Source organism: Pyxicephalus adspersus, chromosome 6 (assembly GCF_032062135.1).
Source record: "Pyxicephalus adspersus chromosome 6, UCB_Pads_2.0, whole genome shotgun sequence".
NCBI lineage: Eukaryota > Metazoa > Chordata > Amphibia > Anura > Pyxicephalidae > Pyxicephalus > Pyxicephalus adspersus.
Window position 1 is genome coordinate 19,524,435 of NC_092863.1, and position 22,422 is coordinate 19,546,856.

The 22,422-nt window shown below is 37.9% G+C and overlaps 1 protein-coding gene across 1 annotated transcript in view; it reads left to right on the forward strand.

Annotated features, from left to right (window-relative positions):
• SKAP1 (src kinase associated phosphoprotein 1) overlaps positions 1-22,422 on the forward strand; it is a 163,196-nt gene that overhangs the window by 129,873 nt on the left and 10,901 nt on the right. Inside the window, exons 6-10 of the mRNA XM_072413693.1 lie at positions 13,447-13,512; positions 15,977-16,060; positions 17,219-17,343; positions 17,426-17,489; positions 18,657-18,806. Of these exons, the coding sequence (XP_072269794.1) occupies positions 13,447-13,512; positions 15,977-16,060; positions 17,219-17,343; positions 17,426-17,489; positions 18,657-18,806 (489 nt within the window). The remainder of the gene's footprint in view (positions 1-13,446; positions 13,513-15,976; positions 16,061-17,218; positions 17,344-17,425; positions 17,490-18,656; positions 18,807-22,422) is intronic.

The window sequence follows — 22,422 nt, forward strand, 5'->3', positions numbered from 1 at the left end:
TGACCTCAATACATGGGACTTTAGCTCATTTATAAAGAAAAGATTTTTTTAGGGGTCATTCTGTATCTTTGTGGAACTAAACAAAAGAACTTACATCAAGGGATTTGCAATGCGTGATCTTAACCATCCTGTGCATTTAAAGGTCTCACCATGGCACTTTCAGTCAACTATTCCTTGTTTAGAGATCTATTAATTTATTTTTATTCTTTCACCTTTATTTTCTACAATTCTGTGGTTGTTACTGATCCTTATTTTTTTAGTTCATTGTCTCTCTCCATTCTTTCTAGCCTTCCTGCTCTTCTACGCACCAGTGATTTCAGTGTACCAAACATCTGTTCCCTGTTTTTTTTTTAAGGTGCTCTTCACTCAGCACAGTCTGCCTTGGTTTTTCCATAATCCTTCTCCTGCCAGTGCACTCTGCCTAGTGTGCGGTCTCTTTACAGACCCTGATCAGTCCTCCGCCCTGACGGTTTCTCCCTCCTATTATATGCACTGTGTTTCTTGAATAATCTCTTCTATTCTGTGTGAAGCACTGTCCCTACTTCTAGGGTTCTCATAGCCGTCTACTTCTTGAGCTCGGCCATTCTACACAGAAAAAGCCTGGGATTAAGCTACATACAGTGTCTGCTGAGCCACAAAATGAAAATATTTGGATAGGTTGTGATGTGAAGCTGATGATATTTACATATTATTAGACTGCAGTCCTCACATGAAAGGCCAGGCACCAGTCAAATGTGCTCTGCTCTTCATCACCTCCTCAAGCTGTCACTGGCAGCATTCCATCCCCTTCCTTGTTTGTTTGCATTAATTAAGATGTTAAATTAATCATTGTGACTCTCTCTCTTAAAAGATTAGTCAGAGTTCAGTGTCAGGGTAGGAATTGGACTGCAAAGTGCAGGTGTGCAGCTGTTTGTGCTCCTACTGATAAGAGGTATTTATCTGTGTAGGCGTGAGGACAGATGGACACGGTTTCAATAAACCCCACCTTTCCTGATAACTGATGCTTTTATCTTTATTAGTGAAAGGTGGACACTCATATCCCACTTTAACTCAAAAGAACTAGGCACAAAATGTAGCTTGTGATGTCACTTCCTTTAGCGCCACATGCACATAAATCTGTCATGTTGCATCTTCCTGCTGCATCTGGTTCGCTCCAAAAATGACAAAAATAATTTTGGCTGACATGGTCCTCATTTCCTCAATGTCTGCCCTGGCTAAGTGTTGCAAGATAAAGTTCTAATAGTATAAATTTTCTCTGTTAGTTTATATACCAGTAGCAACAACACTGTTTAAATGATTTTTTAAGTATCCCCTTACACTAGTGGTCAGTAGGTAAGTATTCTTTTTTTATTTGGTGGTTCTCCTTCCATCAGTAAGGTTAGTGAAGAAGTAGCCCATTATACTGGTGGTCAGTGGATAAGTAGCTCCTTACAATGGTGGTAAGTGATGAACTGTCCCCCCTACACAGTTGATAAATAGGATAAAATAAATAGGATGATGGTCATTGGGGCAGCGGCCCCTTATATTGGTGCAGTTTCCCCTTTATGTTGGCACTCTGGGGCACCAAAGTTTCCACTTTAGACTGGTAGTCACTGACAAAGTGCACGTTTATGGTGGGGGAGCTAAACATAACATAGGGGTCAGTGGCCACCTAACTAAAAATGGAGATAGACGTTGCACTCCTTCTGCTTTGTCTTTGCTAAATGAGGTCTTTGTTGAAACTTTGGAGGCAATGCCAGACAGGAAATCACTCTGCACAGCAATATATGCAAACATTCATAAGTTGCTCATATGAACAGTATGTCCACCTCCACCTAAGCTGTACAGTAGTAGTTGTCAGTGCTCACTGATCTTTGACTGAAAGGCTAAACTTACAAAAGCTAGGCTGCAGAACTTGATGACTATTTGTTAATAAAATATACAGCTTTGATTAAGAACAAAAATATATATACTGTTGTAATCTCTGTATATACGATTATGTCAGTAAAGATTTATTAATTGGTTCTTTAACCCATAATCAAATGTCTAAGGCTACGTACACACTTGGAATGCTTCTCATCCGATAATCGTCTCAGGGCCGATATCAGACGAGAATCTGGCATGTGTACAGCGCCTGTCGTCTATCGTCCGAACGACCGTCCTGGCGGATCCATGGACAATTGATGATGAACGATCATAATGGAAGTGAAGACAGAGAGTGTGCAGCAGGGTGCCTCTCCATCGTTCTTCCTCTCCTCTCTCGACAGAGCAGAATGGTTCTGTATGTACAGCACTTGTTCATGCATCGTGCAGTCCTTGGATTGTGAGAGATCCTTTCCAATGGCAATTATTGCACGTGTGTACCCAGTTTAAGTTAAAGGAAATCTATCCGACACTCTTGCTTCAGCACTTGAACTTGATGACCTTAAAAGCTCGCCACCATCTTCTCTCCCTAGATGCGATCTTCCACTGTTTTGATTGGCTGGGATGACATATTTTACTATATACCATAAGTTCATTTAGTCTCAGCAAGTGCTAGGGAAGCCAGCCTGGCAGGTATTCTGGTAACCAACATTTTTGACAGTTGAATGAACCAAGAAGGTAAGAAATCCTATTGCAGAAGGGACATCACCTGTCCCTTTCTGCAATAATGCCCTGCCTGATCCAAAACTTTTAAAAGTACAACTTTAGTTCTGATTTACCAATTTAAAAGCTGCTTTAATGCAAAGCTATTTAATATTTTCAGATATCATGACAAACACTCCAAGGCTAAGTCTACATGGACTGTTTCTGCAGCTTTTAAACCGGGTGTTTTTATGTCCATTAGAATTCCCATTCATACCAATAGGTCAGTCCACACTATAGCTAATTGATGGGCTGTAAAGAAAACACAACCTGCATTGTTTGGAAAGTGTTAAAATGTTCATAAAAGGCAAAAAAAAAATCTTAAATATGCCTAGAAACACGTATAACGCTTGATGTGAATGTGAGCATGTTTTGTGGGTTTTTTGGGACTTTTTAGGAATTCTTGGACATTTGTGAGGCATTTTCTCATATTCTAACTCCTTTCTGCCACATTTCTTGATATTACATTAAATGCCCAATGCTATAAATGGCCAATAAATAAGGGATTAAAAGTCAGTGTAAATTTAGCCTAAAGTTGTATTTTATTTCTGTGTCTAACAGTCTAAGATTGTCTTGCACTCTACGGTTTTTGCATCTCCATAGATTACCCCTGTGTACCCCCAGATAACAGATTTCATCTATTTAAACTTTGTTAGTCTTATTCATATTGCAGCCAGCAGTCTGTACTGCTCTTTGGTTTTGCTCTCTAAGAAATCTGATTGAATTTCGGTTAAATCTCCACCACCTCTAGTTCCTCACCACCTCAGTGCAGTATAAAGCTATGCAGCTGTCAATCACCTGCTGCTCTTCGCTGTGCCCCAACCTGCAATTGACTGAAGAACACATTAAGGCCAACTTCTAATAGTGAGTGGCTGGCTTTGATAGGTAGGTACCCATATGTATATATATAGAGAGAAAACATAGTGGTTGTTTTAAAGTTCTTTTACTACAAGAGTGTGTATGACCTGGGCACAGGTTCACTTTAACCTCTTGACAAGCATGCTAACCTGGAGAACTAATATCATGTTAGTACTGTACCTAACTTGACTTAAACTGTTAGTAATCAAAACATTGTTCACTGTGAATTCGCATGTAAAGTGATGGCGCCTAAGACCAACAATAAGTGTGACCCACATACTGGAACTGATGAACACCAGACCTAAGACTTCCTTTAAAGGACATAAAATAGTGCTTATTAGGCATGTTACAGTTTGGATAAATAAGCCAAGAATAGGATCAGTTTGTGGCTTCTAATACTGAGAAGAGGGAAAAAAACAAAGGTTGACTTGTATTAAGAGTGACAAAAATGAATGGTATATGCACCACAAGGAATTGGTTATCTTTACCTGTAAAATGAAAAGTAAGATTTTCATGCAAAGGGGCATAAATAAACTAAGAAATCAAAAGTATAAAAATTAATAAATGCAGTTTTTCAAACTATGTTTTTTTTCTGTAGTTACAGCTTATACCTGTTTGCCCCAGTGCAAAGCATGGCCCTTGTTCTCATTTATTTTGCTGACATTTTTCTGCAGCTTTTTTTTTTTTTACCTTCTCCTCAAAAGTAACAGGGGACATATCCACCATATGCTATGTTATTTTTAATTTACACAAAAGTACCTACAGTGGTCCTCTGTAATGTTCAATGTGTGATGAAGAAATAACTGAGAATATAAAAGAAGAAGATAAATAACACATAACAGATCCATTTATATTATCTGCCCCATCGAGTTTGCTCATTAGTGCAAGCCTTCTAAAGCAATAAAAGTCACATACCATAACAGACTCATTTATACTGCTAGATGAGACTTGATACAATGGTTGCTGATCAGCCTTTAAAATAAAGACAAAAAAGATGCTTGTCTGGTTGTGCTGCCTACCTATTAACATGCAGGACTATTGTAAATATTAGAAAATGATCCAAATACATCAGGAATAGCAGTAGTCAAAGTGGAACAAGTTATCGAGTGGATTTAATATACAGGTAAACATGCGCATATTTCTCAGCACCACAGGGTGACATCACTTTGCAAAAGCACTAAAAATAGTTACCATGAATGGTTTCACAAACGTACTTGTCTAACCCTGCCTTGTCCTCCTCTTTCCAAGATACATTTTTGTGTTGCCTATCAACCATCTTATTATTGATGGCTTGAACATACCTAAAACTTAACCTGAAAAAATGATCCTTAACTATCCTTCTCTTTTTCTGGTGTATGGGGATGTTTGATAGTTTCAAAGTCGGGGCTCTGTCTGGGCCACTGTTCACAGATTTGCCCCTAAACCACTCCTGTCTTGTCTTCCCTGTGGGTCATTGTCATGTTGGAACATCAACCTTCAGTCCAGTTTGAGGTCCTTTTCACCGTGGAATAGTTTGTCATTTATGTTCACATTGTAATTTTCTTCTGTTTTACCTCAACCTGGATCAGTCTCCCAGGCCCTGCTGCTGAAAAACACCCCCACAGCATGATGCTGCCACCACCATGCTTCACTGTTGGGATTGTATTGGGCAGGTCATAGGCGGTGCCTGGTTTCCTCCAGACATATGTTTGTCCTAACTTCTAAACAGTTCAATCTTACTTTCATTAGACCAGAGAATCTTTTTCTTCTCAGTCTGGGTGTCCTTTAGGTACTTTTATGTAAACTCAAAGCAAGCTTTCATGTGTTTTGTACTGAGGAGAGGCTTCCATCTAGTCCTGGCATAAAGCTCAGATCAGTCGAGGGCTGCAGTTATGGTTGTCTTCTGAAACATGCTCCCATCTCCACACAGGATCTCTGCCGCTCAGCCAGTGTGACCATCGGGTTCCTGGTCACCAAGCTTTTGGAGTCCTGGTTGTACCAAACTTCTTCTGTTTGAGATTTATGGAGGCAATTGTGCTCTTAGGAATACTGTATTCCCCTCAAAGGCAAAGTGACCGTTTCATTAACGGAAATACATTGGGGCTAGATTTTATTGCATTGCTGAATGCAGTGAGTCTAAGATAATTCCAGACACTGATAGATTGCTTACAGGAGATGTAAGTAGAGGGATGACCTCAACAACCAGATTATACACTTAAGTGACAAGGCTGTATTGCTAAAGGATAACCTTTGGGCAAACAATAAAATACCCACGGAAGGTAAAGTGTTGTTGCACTGCAGGTGGATGATATACTAATACCTAATAATATTACAAGGGGTATCCGGCATAGGTTGTAAGAGTGAATCATGGCTAACCAAACTCTGAGAAGACTGGATTAGGAATGTTTCGGTGATTAGATTGTGTGATGCTTAATAGATGGGATGCTTAACCTCATGGTATTTATAGGAAACACATCAGTATCTATATATCTTGATGCACAATTCTAATATTATTTATGTTGCTTAGCTATAAACACTTTAAAGATCAGTATGATCTCTTAGGAGTTCTCATCTCTTTATTTTGGTGCTTTGTTTACACACCAGATCAGCAAACACAGAATACATAAAACCTCATGCATTCCGTCCAGCTGCTATGGTAGTAGCCTGAACCTGAAATTCACAGCTTTTACTCACTGAAATCCTGTAGGACTCCCGCAAAGTTGCATGTATGTTTCAGAGCTGGCCTAATGAGCTGTGGAGAGAGAGCAAGAGATTTACAGTATTTGTTTTATTATGATAAATGCTGCCATTTTCAGGCAGGCTTTAGTTGTGTCCTTCATGCTCTTCTTGAGCTTAAACAGAATTTTATCATTTTTATTTTTCACAAGTAGTGTGTCTGTTTTATGTACATTTATAAGACTGAATTGGTTTGTTCTTTAGTCATAAAAACATAGAAATATTGGGAGAAGATATAATACCACCAAGTTGATTGATACAGGTACCTATACCTGTTTGACAAGAGATACCTTTACTAGTCTAGGCCCTGTAGTAGTGGACATCATTGTGGAAGCAGTACGATGGTATATTATAGTATCCTATAAGTTCACCTGTTGTCATGCTATCATTTCTGACTGTATTATAGAGCATCTCATGCTTTTTCTGTCTGTTAAGGTTTCTGATTTCTCTATATTGAGAATAATTAGGAGCTTCTTGCACAGGATAGAATGTAGAAGCGTCAGGTGATCTACTATGGTGTATTCAAGTTGTGTTGCAGCCTGTGTTGAATTCAGCCTTGTGTGCCTGGGAAGTACCTATCGCTTGCACCACTGGTAGCTCCATTTGTATTCTGGTTTGTGGTGTTATAAAACCTATAAATAATGTTGTATTAAGAGTTATGTCAGCTATGGAGCTTTGTTTGGATCAAAAAGATTGTTTTAAAATACCAAATATCTATGTTCCAAGTAATATCTGCACTTTAGTTTTTTGCTGCTCTATCTCCAGCATCCATGCCACTGGTAAGATATGTTCTCAGAATAAACATGGCTCATTATTTAGTCTCCATGTCACCAGGGCATCTACACTATAGTACACAAAGGTCACTTTCCAGCTTATATATCATAGCAATATTTGTACACATTCCTCAAAATATATGTTCGTAATTCGATTTATACTTTACTGCATACTACTTACTCTCTAGTAGCCTTACCAGTGGGATCTGTACAGCAGTGCACAGAGCTGATTCCATAGTATATGGAATATATTTATACCACCAGTGAGATCTGCATTACAGTGCATACAACTCACTTCCCAATATATGAGCCAACAAAAAGCCTTTTCCCTTTTGCAAGCAGACCCTCATACCGTACAATGCTTCATACCTCACTATTATACAAAGTCCCTCAAACTCTGCATTACATTTAGTTTCTCATTCTGCCTGTTTACTTAGTTATGTTGCCTTTACATTTTTCTGCTGTTCTAGTAAAAATTAGATTGTACAGCAAAGATCAACCATACAGTCACCGACCACTTAATTATTACACCTTGATAGTATTGGTTGGATCCCCATTTGCTTTCAAAACTAACATAATACTTTGTGGCATAGATTTGTCCTATTTTGGTGAGCCCTTTGTGAGGGTATTGTGAGTCTGTGTTTACCCAGAAATCTGCCACTTACTGTATTTTTTCCAGACCATTCTTTCAAAACCCTAGAAATGGTTGTACATGAAAATCCCAGGAAATCACCATTTTCTGAAATACCCAGACCAGTCTGCCTGGCTCCAACAACCATGCCACGTTCAAAGTCACCCTAATCACTTTTCTTCCCCATTCGAATTCTCAGTTTGAACTTGCAGCTTGACAATGTCCACATGCCTACATGCAGTGAGATGCTGCCATGTGATTGGCTGATTAGAAAGTTGTGTTAACAAGTAGTTGAACAAGTGTACCCAATAGATGGCTGATAAATGTATATGGCAACTCTGTTACAAGTGCTAAATTCAGAAGATTAACACTTCAAGCTCATGCAATAAACTTAGCCTCTTACTACATCTCTCTCCCATTCCCCCATAACTAACTGCTAGCTTAAAGAAAAACTAAAAAGTCCTCTGTGTTTTCTTGCTTAAAGAAAAGGGGTTTATTATTGTATATCTGCTATGTCATAGCTTCCAAGACATTTGCTATAGGCAGCCCAACGGCAAGGTTGCTCTCACCACCCAGATGAAACATGAAGTCATTGCAGGGCTAACCATTAATGACTGTGTAACGGAGTAATGGAGACACCTCCTATGGGATAGGTCCTAGATTGTAAGCTCTTCGGGGCAGGGTCCTCTTCTCCTGTGTCACTGTCTGTATTCGTCTGTCATTTGCAACCCCTATTTAATGTAAAATGCTGCGTAATATGTTGGCACTATATATATCCTGCTAATAATTTTATTAATAAAAATAGGTTAGAAAAGGGTGCTAGAGATGGCTGGGGAAATTTCAGTTTTATCAGAGAGTGGCTCGTCCATATCAAATGACCCCCTCATTCCTAATTACCTTGTTGTAGAAAGGGTACACATGTTCTAGATTATTTCAATGACGGCTACATTTTTTTATTATTTAAACACCTCACTATAGAGCATAATTATAAAGAAACCTAATGGCAAGACCATATATTTGAAATAAAAATCTTTCCATAAGATTGCGTGCACCTCTAATGTATTTTGTTCATTTTATTTACCTGAAAAAGCCTCCCTTGTGTAGACATCCTAAGACCCTGAGACTGCTTCTGAGCGCCATTATCTTGGATTTGATGACCGTAACCCTAGCGCATTTAGAGCCGACCCAGGTGACACTCTATAATATCGCCTTCCCTTTTCCAAGAACTGCATTAAAGGTTATGTAGAGAGGTGAACAGTAAATTGGAGAACCTAGACAACCACAGAATGTAAATACACAGAAGAGGAGATGGCCGTGGCATGGAAGAAGAGAGGGGGCTGTGCTACTGAAGTTAGTCAGTTAGGCACTTAAATCATTTATGGAAAGGAAAAACACTGCAAGTACACATTGTAAAATACTTATTTTCTTTGTTCTTATTGGCATTTTTTAAATTGGTGATGGGGGTCTTTTTAAAAAATATTTTTTATGCACATCATGTTTTTGAATATTTTTAATAAGCAGTAAAGCCGCATTGTTTCTGAATTCAGTATAGAATTTGTAAAAGAAAGGTATGTGTATGTTCTCTGAAGAAGAAGAATCATATACATACCTTTTATTTGTTCCTGCCTAGTGCCATTATTTGGTTATGATTTCATTACAGTGCAAGTTCGGACAGACTTACAGCCATGATTAAAGCGGAACTAAACTAAAAAAAAACAAAAAACTTACCTTTAATTTCGCAGATCCAAGCTTTCCTGGATTGGATCCCATACTCCCATTTTCTGTGTGAACTTCATGCCACATATGCCATTCTTTGCTATGTTCAGTTTGCTACTGGAGACAATCCATAGACAAGCTATAATCTGCAAGTATGCTGTCTATGATTGCATTATATAGCAAATGCTCACGCCAACCACCAAGGTTATGTTACTTTAATGTGCATAGCCTAAGCACAGAATCACCTAAAAAATAGCTTGGTCTATATGTGCTTTATTAAAGTATTTTAATATGAATTTAAATTGTGTTAGGTTGTTAACTGGATTGCTTTTTTTCAATGAGTTTCCATCATCCTTATCCTTGTGATGAGCATACCTACACTGACAACTCAATAGGGAGAAAAGGAATACCATCCAATCATACCTTCAGTCTCTACTCCAGTGGTGTCATAGGGCATGGCGGTGGACGGGATGAGTGGTTAAACAATGCACAAAAGTTAGGAAAATTGCAGACCATTTAGGACTACTTGAATATATTTTGAAATAATATTTGTTAAGTCTCTCTTAAATCAGATTGGCATAAGTAATACCAAAATATAAATTGATAGATTTAAAATTTGTCTCAACAAGTAATCCAAAGTGGTTTGCAAATGACTATTTTATTTGTTGAATATTCCAAATTTGATCATAGAATAAGTTTTACCTATAAGTTTAGTAAAGATGACATTTTGCAGACTAATATATGCTATTTAGATTTTTATTGCCTGTCCTGTCCTGTTGTCTTGCGAACATTGATGTAACCGAAAATGATTGAAAAAGGCTCTTTCTAATTTTGAGTGGAATGTCTCTTTTATCTCTATACCAAACAAAAAGTGGTTTAAGCTGTAAAAGAAAAATGTCATCTTTGATTTTTAAAAACAAACTCAAAGCATAGAGTAAAGGGGGTCAGACCTTTTGGTGAACCTCTCATCACGTACCTAGAACAGTGAGTTTAGGGTTTATCTCTCTGTAATTTATACAGCGTTTTCATGCCTGTGACATTCTTGTGGGGATACAGAAAGCCCCATGCTGCTAATGGACTGAAAGTAAATGAAATTAAATAAGCGCAGCAAAGCTCATCAGCAGTGTCTCCCCCCTGGGTAATTCAATTCCTGAGTGCGTTGTGATGGTCGCGTGCGGCACGCTCTCTGAAATCCTGCTGCGGGCGGGAGACTTAACGTCTAAATAAAACTTTTTACTGCAGCATTTGTTATGCTCTTGCCAGCAGGGTCCTGGATGCTGGTTCGGGGACAGTAATGTAATATTCATATTTCCTCCCATGTTGTGCATGCCACATACCAGAATACTAAATATTCCATAAATATGCGCCGCAGTTTAAATAAGCTGCCTTGAATTTTAATTTCCATGCTAATTTTTTTTTATTAACTGCTTGGCTGCCCAACTGTAACGCTTCTGTCCAAAGGGATGCCAGGATCATAAATCTAGTGACCTGGGCGATGGGTGATCAAAATGTTTTCCATTTCCTTCCAATGTGTGTGACCAGTTCTTAGACATGTGACATTAACAGTTAAGACACAAAAAATGATCTTCAGCTCCTATGTTTTGGTTAGTGATGGATTCAGAAGGCAGTCACTGACTTATTATTCATGTTTATAAATGTGATCTATATATTGATCAGTGCATCCTTCATAATAAATTAAGATAATATTATTTTTATAGTCCTATTTATTATGATAGTTTCCAAAGAATTTTAAGAAGTTGTTTGTACAGTCTAGTGAAAGCAGCCTACCTAAAGACAGTCTGCATAAGACCCTACTTAATGTAAATAAATTACAGAGAACTGTTGCACTTTGCAGTACACAGGCCCTTTGGTAATCCTATCCAGAACAAAAGTTTTGGCATTTTTGTTCCAACCATTTAAGGACACCACACCATTGCATTTCTTAAAAATGTTTCCATATAATAGATTAGTGTCAACCTGTAAAAGCCTCCAAAATGTAGATATCCAAACGTCCTGCTGCTGTCACTCAACTGACACTCCCCTAGTTTTCCCTATGCTTCACCCTCGCTGTGGTCTACGAGAAAATTTTGGTCCATGGCTCTGGCCAGTGCGCCCCTCAGCGGGGTCAGGATGAGGACCATGTCCCTCGTATGGACACAACCTGCCCACTCTCCTAACGCAGGCTCAGACCTCAGCAGGTTCTGTCATCATGAGATCACTATAGGGGAAGTTTTTTCCCCTTTGAGTGGCACACAGCTCTCCGCACATGACGGGTCCGGAGTCCGTGCATTTAGTGGTCCATAGGTCTAAAAAGTTTGGCGACCACTGATTTAAAGTACTGTATTTCTGTAATTCTATCTGCATCTTTTTAGTTTGTTGATGGGGTCTATCTAAAACAAGTACAGGAACTCTTCCTCTTTTAAACTAAAGGGTGTCATTCATATTAAGTACTTTAGGTTGTTCCCCTACACATGGTGAATTATCGCCATGCAAGAGATAATTTATTTAGGGAAGCATGTAACTATTTGTTTTAGATAAATTGCTATATAAATTGTAATAATTATTTTTATAGTAACAGCTAGGAGCAAACATAGCACTCTATATTTCAGGCACAGAATCACAGTCCAATTAATGTTGACAAGATCTTTGAATTGTGTACTAAGGGAAATTTGTAGGTTGCTATTGTTGACCTCCTCTTGAACATTCTAGTTGCCTTCCTGCCTCAGGTCTTATTTTTATTTTGAGTTACTGCCCTGGATCAAACATAATGCTAATAGGTCAGTCAGTGACTTGAATTTTACTGAAGCCACAGGGTCAGGCAGACAACTAGCATCCTCAAAAAGAGAGTTCAGCAGTCCTAAAGCAACCTTTATATAGGTTTTATTTCATGAGCGTTTCCTTACATATCTTCACATGAAGCAGTTTCTTTTCATAAACACATGCAATTTTACCTAGGCAAAACGAATCAGAATTTTATCTACAATGTTTAAATGTATGTATGTGAATGTGAAACCTTTTTTGTTTGTCTCCCTGCTTGAGAGTCATCCTTCTATTACTCTATTGCATACAGTTACCAGATTTGGGTAATTTCCTCTATTTTCCTGTTCATCACATAGAGAGAGCATTATAAGCAATCTCCTAAATAATACACAAATAACCAAAACATTTATCCTTTGTTTGTGTTAAAAGTAGGAGTAAGCCTAATAGGATAAGAGAATGGAGTTCTAGAGAATGGGGCATGTGGGCTTTAAGCTTGGCACACACTTGCAATAAATTTTGTTATAAAAGGAACGACTATGCACGATTATTTTGAACGATCATATTGTGCTCAATTCAGTACATGTTGTAACAATATGATCGTTCAAATATAATCCACCAATAGTGTACACACGCTAGATACGATCGTTTGAACGATGCAGAAAGTGATATGTAAAGGAGAAAGTGTAATGCAAAACAATCCCCGATCACTGAATGACCGTACACACAATACATAGTGAACGATTGTCGCTCTATCAGATCCGCCGGGACGGTCGTTCGTTTCCAGCGAAAATCCTCCTTCGTCGGTGTTGTTGGTCAGTCATTGTGCACTCTTTTTGTTAACGATTGTCAAACGGTCGGTCGTTAGTCATTCGTTTCCAACGATAATTATTGCAAGTGTGTAGGCAGCTTTAGAGATAGTTTTTGGAACTGTAAATGGGAAGATGTTGTAGGTAAGGAAGTCATTATAAGTCATTGGGGGAGTGAATCGGGCAGCTGGAGGTGTAATTGTGTATCAGGCTAAAAATGTAGGTGGGACAAGACCTGTGTAGTGATCTAAAAGTTGCTTGAATTTATTTCTTAGGTGAAATGGAAGCCAGGGTAGAGATTGCAAAAAGGGAGGTGGCAGATGAGTGGAGAGAAGGATAGATAAATCTAACTAAAGCATTCATGATAGATTGTAGACGTTAGATTCTGTTTAGTGGAATACCAGAGAAACTGATGTTGCCTATTTATTGACTATATATTGATTCTATATTTTGTATGTGTCTGCTTTCCTTTTACTGGATTTATGACATTAGTTTAGATGTAAATAGAGTTTTAAATAGGTTGCTCTTTAAATTCATATTGCATCTTATTTCCTACTTAAAATCTCTTTTAACATATTTTCAGATTCTGAAGACACAGAAGAACCTGAGAAACTTTTAAAGCAAGGCTATCTGGACAAAAGAAACAAAGGTAAAACCATTTGTCCTTTCTAGAACTGCTTGCAGGAAGAGATCACTCTAGAATCTTGCAAATACTTTATTTGCATGACATAGGCTTTGCTTCATCAGAATTTTAACACAAAGTATATTTAACATACAAAACCAATGATTGTTCCAAATACTGCTATATATTCATGGTAATAATGGGGAATAACACAAATCATAGTTCTTATTACATCCCGGATCTCTGCCATACCTGTTGGCTCATTTCATCTTTTTTTATGATTTTATTAATTAGAAAGATAAGAGATTGGTTGTACCCTCAGGTCTTACCCTATTAACTAGAACTATTGCAAAAAAACAGAACAAAATAAAATTATTAGCTCATTAACGATTACCAGAATACCCCTAAATTTTGTTTATTGCTACTAGATGTCCTCTGTCTGATCCCCAGTATCATTCAACCAAGTTCCTCTAAGCCTACATTGTCCTGGTTCTGGTCCCAGTCTATAAGTGGACAGAAAAAAGAGAAGCCGCACAGTGATGAGTTCTCTGTTTCAATGTGTTCTGCTCAGCATTCTTCTTGTTAAAACACAAACTGGCTAGTTCCTGGTACTGTTTCTTTCCTTTCACTCTCCAACCCTCCTGTAAGGGTACTGGGAAAAAGCTGATACCAAGTCATAATAATAATGTTTTAAAAAATGCAGAGATGCATGAATTAGAAAAAAATCTACCTAGAGTCTTTATGCGAATCTTAATAAAAAGGGCAGCCAACGTGTGCCCGAAGAATTTTATTTATAAAAAGTCCTTTGTTTGCTTAGGGACATGTTTGATTATTGGGCAAAGTAGGAATCTTGCTCGGGATATCTTGCAGGTTGGAAAAAAAATGCCTATCTTATGAGCCAGTTTGATTATAGAGTTGTTTTGAGCTTGTTGGTGACATGTTCACTGAAACCTTTATGAGAAGTTGGGGATTTATAAATCCAATCTCTAGGGATTTTTAGAAGTAGTCATTTACATGACTGTTCTCTGAGTCAGTGCTTCATCCAATGAGTATTTGGAACACATCTCCTTGGAGCGCTGAATTTCCCACTGTATTGTCTTTATCGGGGCTCGTCGGTTCTGAATAGGCTTTTCTACACTCCTTTTTCAATAATAAAGAGAAGCTTTCCTAAAAATGTGATGATTAGGTCACTGCAAAGTGTATGGGTACATTCATCCTTCTAAATTGGGAGATCAATATTTAGGGTCAATTAAATGTATCAGGACATATGCAATGGACAGCAAAAACATTAAAACCACTGACAGGTGAAGTAATTTGCATTGATTATCGTGTACAAGGGCACCTGTCATGGGTGAGATATTTAGGCAGCACGTGAACTATCAGGTCTTTAAGTTTACATGTTGGATGTGGGAAAAATAGGCAAGTGGATGAGCTGAAATTTTAACAAGATCCAAAATATGTTTTCTAGATGACTGGGTCAGAGGATCTCTAAAACATCAGTATCAATACCCAAAAGTGTCATTCCCTTAAGAGATGGCACTTTGTAAACAAGATAAGCCAACTAAAGCAGTGTGATCTAGAGGATTTGCAGCACATGTTCTGGTGGCAGGCCTTCAAGGGTCCTGTCCCAACAGGTCAGAATTGTTTTGTTGGCACAAGGTGCACCTGCACAACATTAGAAAGGTGCATTCAGGCATGTAGAAATTATCTATACAACCTGCTCATGTTCAAGATGAGCATCAGAATGAGGAAGGTGATTTAAGTAACTTTGAATGTGGCATGATTGTTGGTACCTGGTTTTCGTATTTCTGAAAATGCTAATATGCTGAAATTTGCATACGTACCCATCACTAGAGTGTAAATATACCAGTTTTATTGGTGAGTAATATTTTCAACATTTAGGCTGGGTTTACACATTCCAGTGCACATAATATAAAATAGCATCACAATACATTATTATATTTAAGTGTCATGTTCCTTAACACAGTGCACCATAACACCTAGAAACTGCACATGAATATTAGTGCAATAATACAACAAGAAGGCTTATTTTGATGTGGACCTTAGTAATATGATCTATAATTGTATCGTTTTTTGATTGTTAGAGCATACTACATGATAATGATAACATGCTGAAGCTTTTGGTATTGTTCTATTGCTGGCTGTTTTACAGGGTTTCACATATCTACATCCACTTCTTGTGCATTGCATGAATGTACTGGGTGACTCCTTTGTTTCGCTCTGTAAAATGTTAAAAATAAGAATGAATGTCAAAATTAATCTAGGTCTAAATATAACTGTTCTGATGGAGCACTTTTAAGTTTACCAGGACTTTCAGTGGTTAGGAGCATTGTACATTTCTGTGCTGAAATATAATTACAGTTCAGCTATCATTAGTTTACCTGTAGTGTAGCCCTGTCTTTACAACAAAAAACATTTAATTTTTTTGTACCATAGGATTTATTAATAACATATATATTCTTTGTTTCAGACCATGGTTTCTTTGGGTCAGAATGGCAGAAGAGATGGTGTGTTCTCACTAACTTGAGCTTTTGTTACTATTCTAATGAGAGAGGTAATTTATCAGATGAATTTATCAGTAACCAAAAGGAATTTCAGTATAAAAGATTTTAGAAGAAAAAACTATGTCTTGTGGTAATATTACACATCTGTGCTATTTACTACAGATCATCTGATCTTAAATCTGCATTTTATTTAGGTCTTTCTGATTTGTTAAATGTTACATTTGTGGTCCTTCAGAATATTGCTGACATTGTAAAAACAAGAGAAAGCTTGAAACTTGGGATCGTGAAATACGGTACATAAACTGATTCTATACTAGATAAAGAAAAAGGAGTGGAGGAGACAGGATGACTAAAACTTAGTACACCCCCTAGGTGATTGTTGCCCACGATGAATGATCATGGTCGTCTCAGGCGAAAATTTAGCATGTGTACAGCAGTTCCCCAACGTTGTTCCTCAACCCTGATGGACTGATGAACGATTGAATGATGTACGTCTAGCTGTACTCTCCTATGTAGGAGAATACGGTGGGGGGGTCACTTACTTGTCTTCACCTCTCTACAGAACAAAACGGTGCTGTGTATACAGTGCTTGTTCATTTTTTTGCCACTGGAACCTATCGCAAAAGATAATTTCCAGTGATAAAATTCTGACGTATCTAATGTTTGTGCAAGTCTTTAGATGTAATTCATAACCTAGCTGACAAACTAAATGTATGTATTAAGACCTATAATATAGGTCTTAATATGTACATAACGGAGATAACAATACAATAATCATTTAAAAAACTTTAAAATTTTAAGAATTTTTTGGTGACATAGTCCCGATCACTGCTCAATGCGTTTCATGGACTAAGTCCACTTCTCCAGGAACCAGACTGAGATAATTTTCACCAAAATGTTTTCAAAAGAGCTACAATCCCCTCAATTTTGACAGCTAAAAGGAATCCAAACATTTAAGGCAATGAACAAAGTCAGCAAACCAGTCTACCTGGAATAATGTGTATGAAAGTGTTGGTCTCTACAGATCCTATATTTCCCTCATTAATCATCAATGCTTCCAATTCTATCTAGTGCCTACATCGATAAAACTCAAAGTCTTCTATATATATGTAGTTATTTTATCATGATAATAAAAATCTAGAAGTACAGCACCTTTTGCTTCAGTATGAAGTCAATTAACAGCGGTTTTTTTTTTTTTTTTTTTTTAGGAAAAGTTCCTAAAGGGGGCTTCTTGATAAAGGATTGTATGGCTAAGCTTGTTCCACACATTCGCAAAGACTCTCGTCGAGATTCTTGCTTTGAGCTTGTGTCTCCTGGAAGCCGCAGTTATCAGGTAATATCCAATGTTTGTCATTTGAAATGATAAATAGGTTAAAATGACTTAGTTAACATTTCCATCATCTTTAATTTGGCAGTTCACAGCTTCCAGCCCAGCAGAGGCCAGGGATTGGGTTGACCAAATTCAGTTCCTGGTGAAAGGTAAGTTTAACTTCACTTTTAATTTTTGCCAAAAACACAGTGCAAGTGATGTCACAAGACTATATGTAAAGATTTCCCATGCTTTTGTGCTCATGCTTATGTTTCAAGCTTAATTGTTTGCACCGTGACTGTTACAGAGAACGTTCTATTAACTGAGATGCTATTACCATACTGCTACAAGAACAGTTTAATCAGTCCATGCAATTTCAAGACATTAGGGTGATATGGAATTTCACAAGATTAAATACCTGTAAACTGAAAAGCAAAATAGCATTTTTTAGGTGAATAGGCTACCAATGAGTGAAGCCTCATGTAACACAGTTTGGACTTTCCTCAAAGTTTCATACAAGATCATTGTTGGGAATAATAATATTATAAGGTAAAAAAGAATGCTAAAACCTATATCGAATAAGTAAAGGTATAAATGAATACCACCCAAAGTGGACCTAAAAATTTATCAGAGATGTATAGATGTGATGCTAAAGAATATGTAAACCCCAAATCTGTTGTTCAGGATATCTGACACCATATCTCGCTATATACAGTTTTCTTGAGCAAGCTGTTTTTTGTAAACCTGTTATGGTTTTTTAGCTTGACATCCTACCAGTAACATCACTTTTTACTGCACGCTGACAATGTGGTGTTTTATCATTGACCATTTGGCTGCCTATCACATTTCATATCAGGTTAAGGGAATTGTATAATGCATTATGAGGAGTCATAAGCATGGACTTAAATGCTTGCATCTTTAATAAGTTAGGGTAGTCAATAGGAAAATTTAACTTAAAGTACAAGGTTTTGTATACAGTGAAAAATCATGGCCAACGTACTGAAAAATATAATTAAGATTTTCATACTCTTTACAATGTGCTACATGTTGACATATTCTCTTAAGCAAGATTAGTTCTTGCCACATAGTCAACAAATACCCTGGATGTGGGTAAAATTCTTCCTATGGAGCATATGTATATTTCATTATGTAGGTATTGATTATGGAAATACCATCTAAAATCACAAGCTTTCCTGAAATGTGTATATTGAGTACCCATAGTTATGAAATCTGCTGATACAAACTGCTCCAGTAAGTGTTAAACTTATTTAGAGATTCATCACAGTGATCCCCTTTAACACACCTTACTGTAATAAGATGTTGTTATATTTGCCCAGATATCCTGTCAGCCTCTATACCATTTGAAGATGATGAGGAGTCATATGATGACGTGGACAGCCTGAATTCCTTATCTGCGGGACAGCACTCATCAGTGAACAGAACAAATAGTCCAATGGAGGATGAAGATATCTATGAGGTGGTTCCAGGTAAGAGGTTAGCCATACTATATAGGACATCATTGCTCCCTTCCATCTTTCTGCCGGAGGCTTCCTGTCTTTTCTCATTGTGAGCTTCTCTTTGTTTTATTATGTTAATGAGTATACAGTCTCTGCTGGGGCTATTTCTTGTGTCCCAAGCAGATCAGGAAAAAAAAAGAAAGAAAACATTATTTCCTCAGCAAGTCATCGTCGTTAATGAAGTTTTACAAAAACAGATACAACCGAGGAAAAATAAAATTTCACAGGTGATAAATTTTTCCAATTTCCCTGGCAGAATTGGATCAGATTGTTAAATTAAGAGTGAAGGTGTCTGTTAGACAGCAAGGAGCGGTGATGGGTAATTTTATAGAGTGGAAAATTGAATCAAATTGCTACATTAAAACCCAGCTCCTGCGAGATTTTTCTCTAGCGCCGTCCACTTTGTCACTGTTCAGAGTCCATGTGCAGCTGTGCCGCAGGCTTCTTGTTTCTGCACTGCTGGTCCTTTGGCCACTGCTAGTTGGTGCTTCCTGCACTGATTTCCAGAGCCAACATTGTGTAGAAAGAAGCAGGAGGTTCACAGGAAGAGGCAAATAAATGCTTTACCAGCACTAACAGCCATATCTTGATGCTGCCCACTAGCTCAAGATGTTTTTGTGAATTTAAAACTTTCAGTGTAAAAAATTATTAACTGCTACTATAGATATTGATTATTTATTGCCAAACCAAGAATATGATTTCAACGATCTTGTGCACGCTATGTAGTTCAGGGATATTTGCCTATGTCCATTTGGCAGGGGGTAAGCTCAACCACATTTTGCCTGCAGGCTGACTTTGTGTCAGGAGAAGTCATTATTGATGTCTACTGTGATCACAGCTGTCAGAACATATTTATTGACAGAATTATGTTTGCCGAATGCATCTCACACTCTGCATGCAGTAATTGAATGTGTTCAGCTATTGCAACACTACTGATATACTACAAGTAGCAGAGACAATATACAAAATGTGTCAGTGTTGGCCCCCAACCAGCTAGTGATTGGATGTTGGTGAGCAGACATTATGTAGTTGGACTTGGTTAAGCAGGCAGGCGCACTTGTTGCTGTATCTGGTCTTTATTTATATTATTTTATATTATCTGCTTACATCTGCATTGCTCCAGCTTGGTAAGAAATGGTCTGACCCTGTACAGGTTTCAGATTTCTGTGGCTGGAAATGATCTTTTGTGATTGTTTCCAGGGACACGAGAATGAACAACCATTGTACATACAGCACTATTCTGTTCTATAGAGACCCCACTGTGCTCTCATCCATAGGAATGTACAGTGGTTGGTGTGCTCTGTCATTAATTAGTCAACCAGGATGGATTGATGATCAATGTCCGAGGACTCCTGTTCACCTGCTAGATTTTAATCACAATTCTTTGTCTCAGGTGACAATAATCTAACATTAGAAGGCTATATTATCCCTTGTTTATATTCCTGCTGTCTTCAAAACACTGCATGAAGGAGCAGTTTGACATAATGGTTTGAAAAGTTGCTCTGATAAAAATTAGGAGCAAACTCACAGATTTGTTGCATTTTCCCTGAAATACCTACATATGGTCAGATGCACTTCATGTGACAACATAGACAATTGTATTTGTCAATGAAAACTCAGTAAATGTGTAATTCCTCAGTAAATGTGAGTCGAATAGAAGTGTCTGAACTATACACACATTACATTTATCATCAGGTATTTAGCTAGTGTGATTGCTGCTTGGATCAGTATGCTTTGAGGACAGAAATGACAAAATGTCAAAAAAGTAATGATATAAAACAACTTGTAAGTGTCACATTTATATTTTGGTGGCGCTAAATGTAGGGAAATGTGATTTGGAGAAGTGTCTTATAAATTAATTATATTAATAATGTGTCAGACATTAGATGAGGTAGATGGACGAGGGAAGACTAAAGGAAGCTCTGTTACCTGATTGTTCTGGCTGACCAGCTATAACATCCTCTCTATAAAGAAATGTTTTACTTGTTTCGGCTCTTAGTGAGACATGGTGCTGAGATAACTGTCATACCATCTCCACTCTAATTTATACCGCCATAAAATGTCATTGTGTGATGTGATTCTAATCAACTCCTTTTCCAATGTGATTGCATGCATTACACAAAGACTAAATGTAAGATGGATTCCTATCTCCGTATATTAATCTATCAGAGCTGACCTTCTCTCTGTGCTCAAGACCTTTCGAGCCCTCCTGTTGTCTTGGAGATGAGCTCAAATACAGCGAGAAGACTGAAGCCATTAATGGCAATAAATGTGGATGAGCACAGAGACTGTCTGCGATTACAACAGGAAAAAAACGTTTTCTCTGGGGATGCTTCCCGTAACACAGCAAGAAAGTGAGACAGATCACTTTGGAGCCCTGTGGGAGTTGCACAGCAGGACTGGGATACTTTTACTGGCCTGCTACATTTGGAGGGGGCAGGATCACTTAGCACAGTGCCAGGAATTTACTCTGCTTAAGCTTTACTTTACCTGCTCGAAGGCACGGCAGAACCTTTAGGAGACCTGACTTGAATGGTATAAAGATTACGCAGCTTAATCACTGTTATGTAGATTTTTCCCGAGGCACGTACACATTTATTTTAGATGGTCCATTGTAAAACATCGAAATATAATCTACTTGTGTAATGACAATGAATTGGTTACAAATGCTAATCAAACTAAAAGATCGCCTACATTTTTAGATTAGGTGTTATAAAACGGCCTGTGTTAAATTAACATATTTGTAACATGAATTGAATTAGCAAACGTTTTCCTTTTCCTTGAACAGAATGAAACCACTTCACAATACAATATACACAGTTTTTCGGTCTGAGGAATGTGTTGTAAATTGTGGTCAGTGAAGAAATGTGTGGATGGTTAGTGAAGAAGTCAATAGGAAAGTTACAGTGATAATCACTGAGTGGTGGTAGCCAGTGAAAAGAGACACAGGTGCAGTGATGGCACGTGTACAAGTGTATGGGTGTATTACAACAGCGGTTGTCAACCGGTGGAGAAAATATTGGTGGTCCACAGCTCTGTCCCCGGTATGGATACAACCTGCCCACTCTCCTATTGCGGGCTCAGACCTCCTGGGGGGACTGTATCATCATGGCGCCACCCTGGGGGAAGTTTCTTCTCCTTTGAGTGACACACAGCTCCCTACACATGCACAGTCCAGATTCCGTGGATTTAGTGGTCCGTGAAGTCCGAAAGGTTGGCAACCACTCTATTACAATATGTATAGGAAAAGAAAGGCATGCATTCATGGCCTCTAAATTATTGAAATAATATTGTGTAGGGGTCTGGTACCAGGTCATATAACCTAAACCAATACACTATATCAGCTCTGCAGTGTAGGTGCCTACATCATACATGGGGATAAGAAAAATATTAATGGAAATTCACTAGTGCAATAGTGGAGCAACATATACATCATACATCATAATATTCTACTTTTATTACTCACTCACAACACCTAGCTTTTTTAAGCTGTTTCAAATGTATATCCACTGTAATCCTTTTTCTTTCCTAATTTTTCTTCCTTTCATTCATTTTTTTAAAACTCCTCCTTTATCTCTCTCTCTCT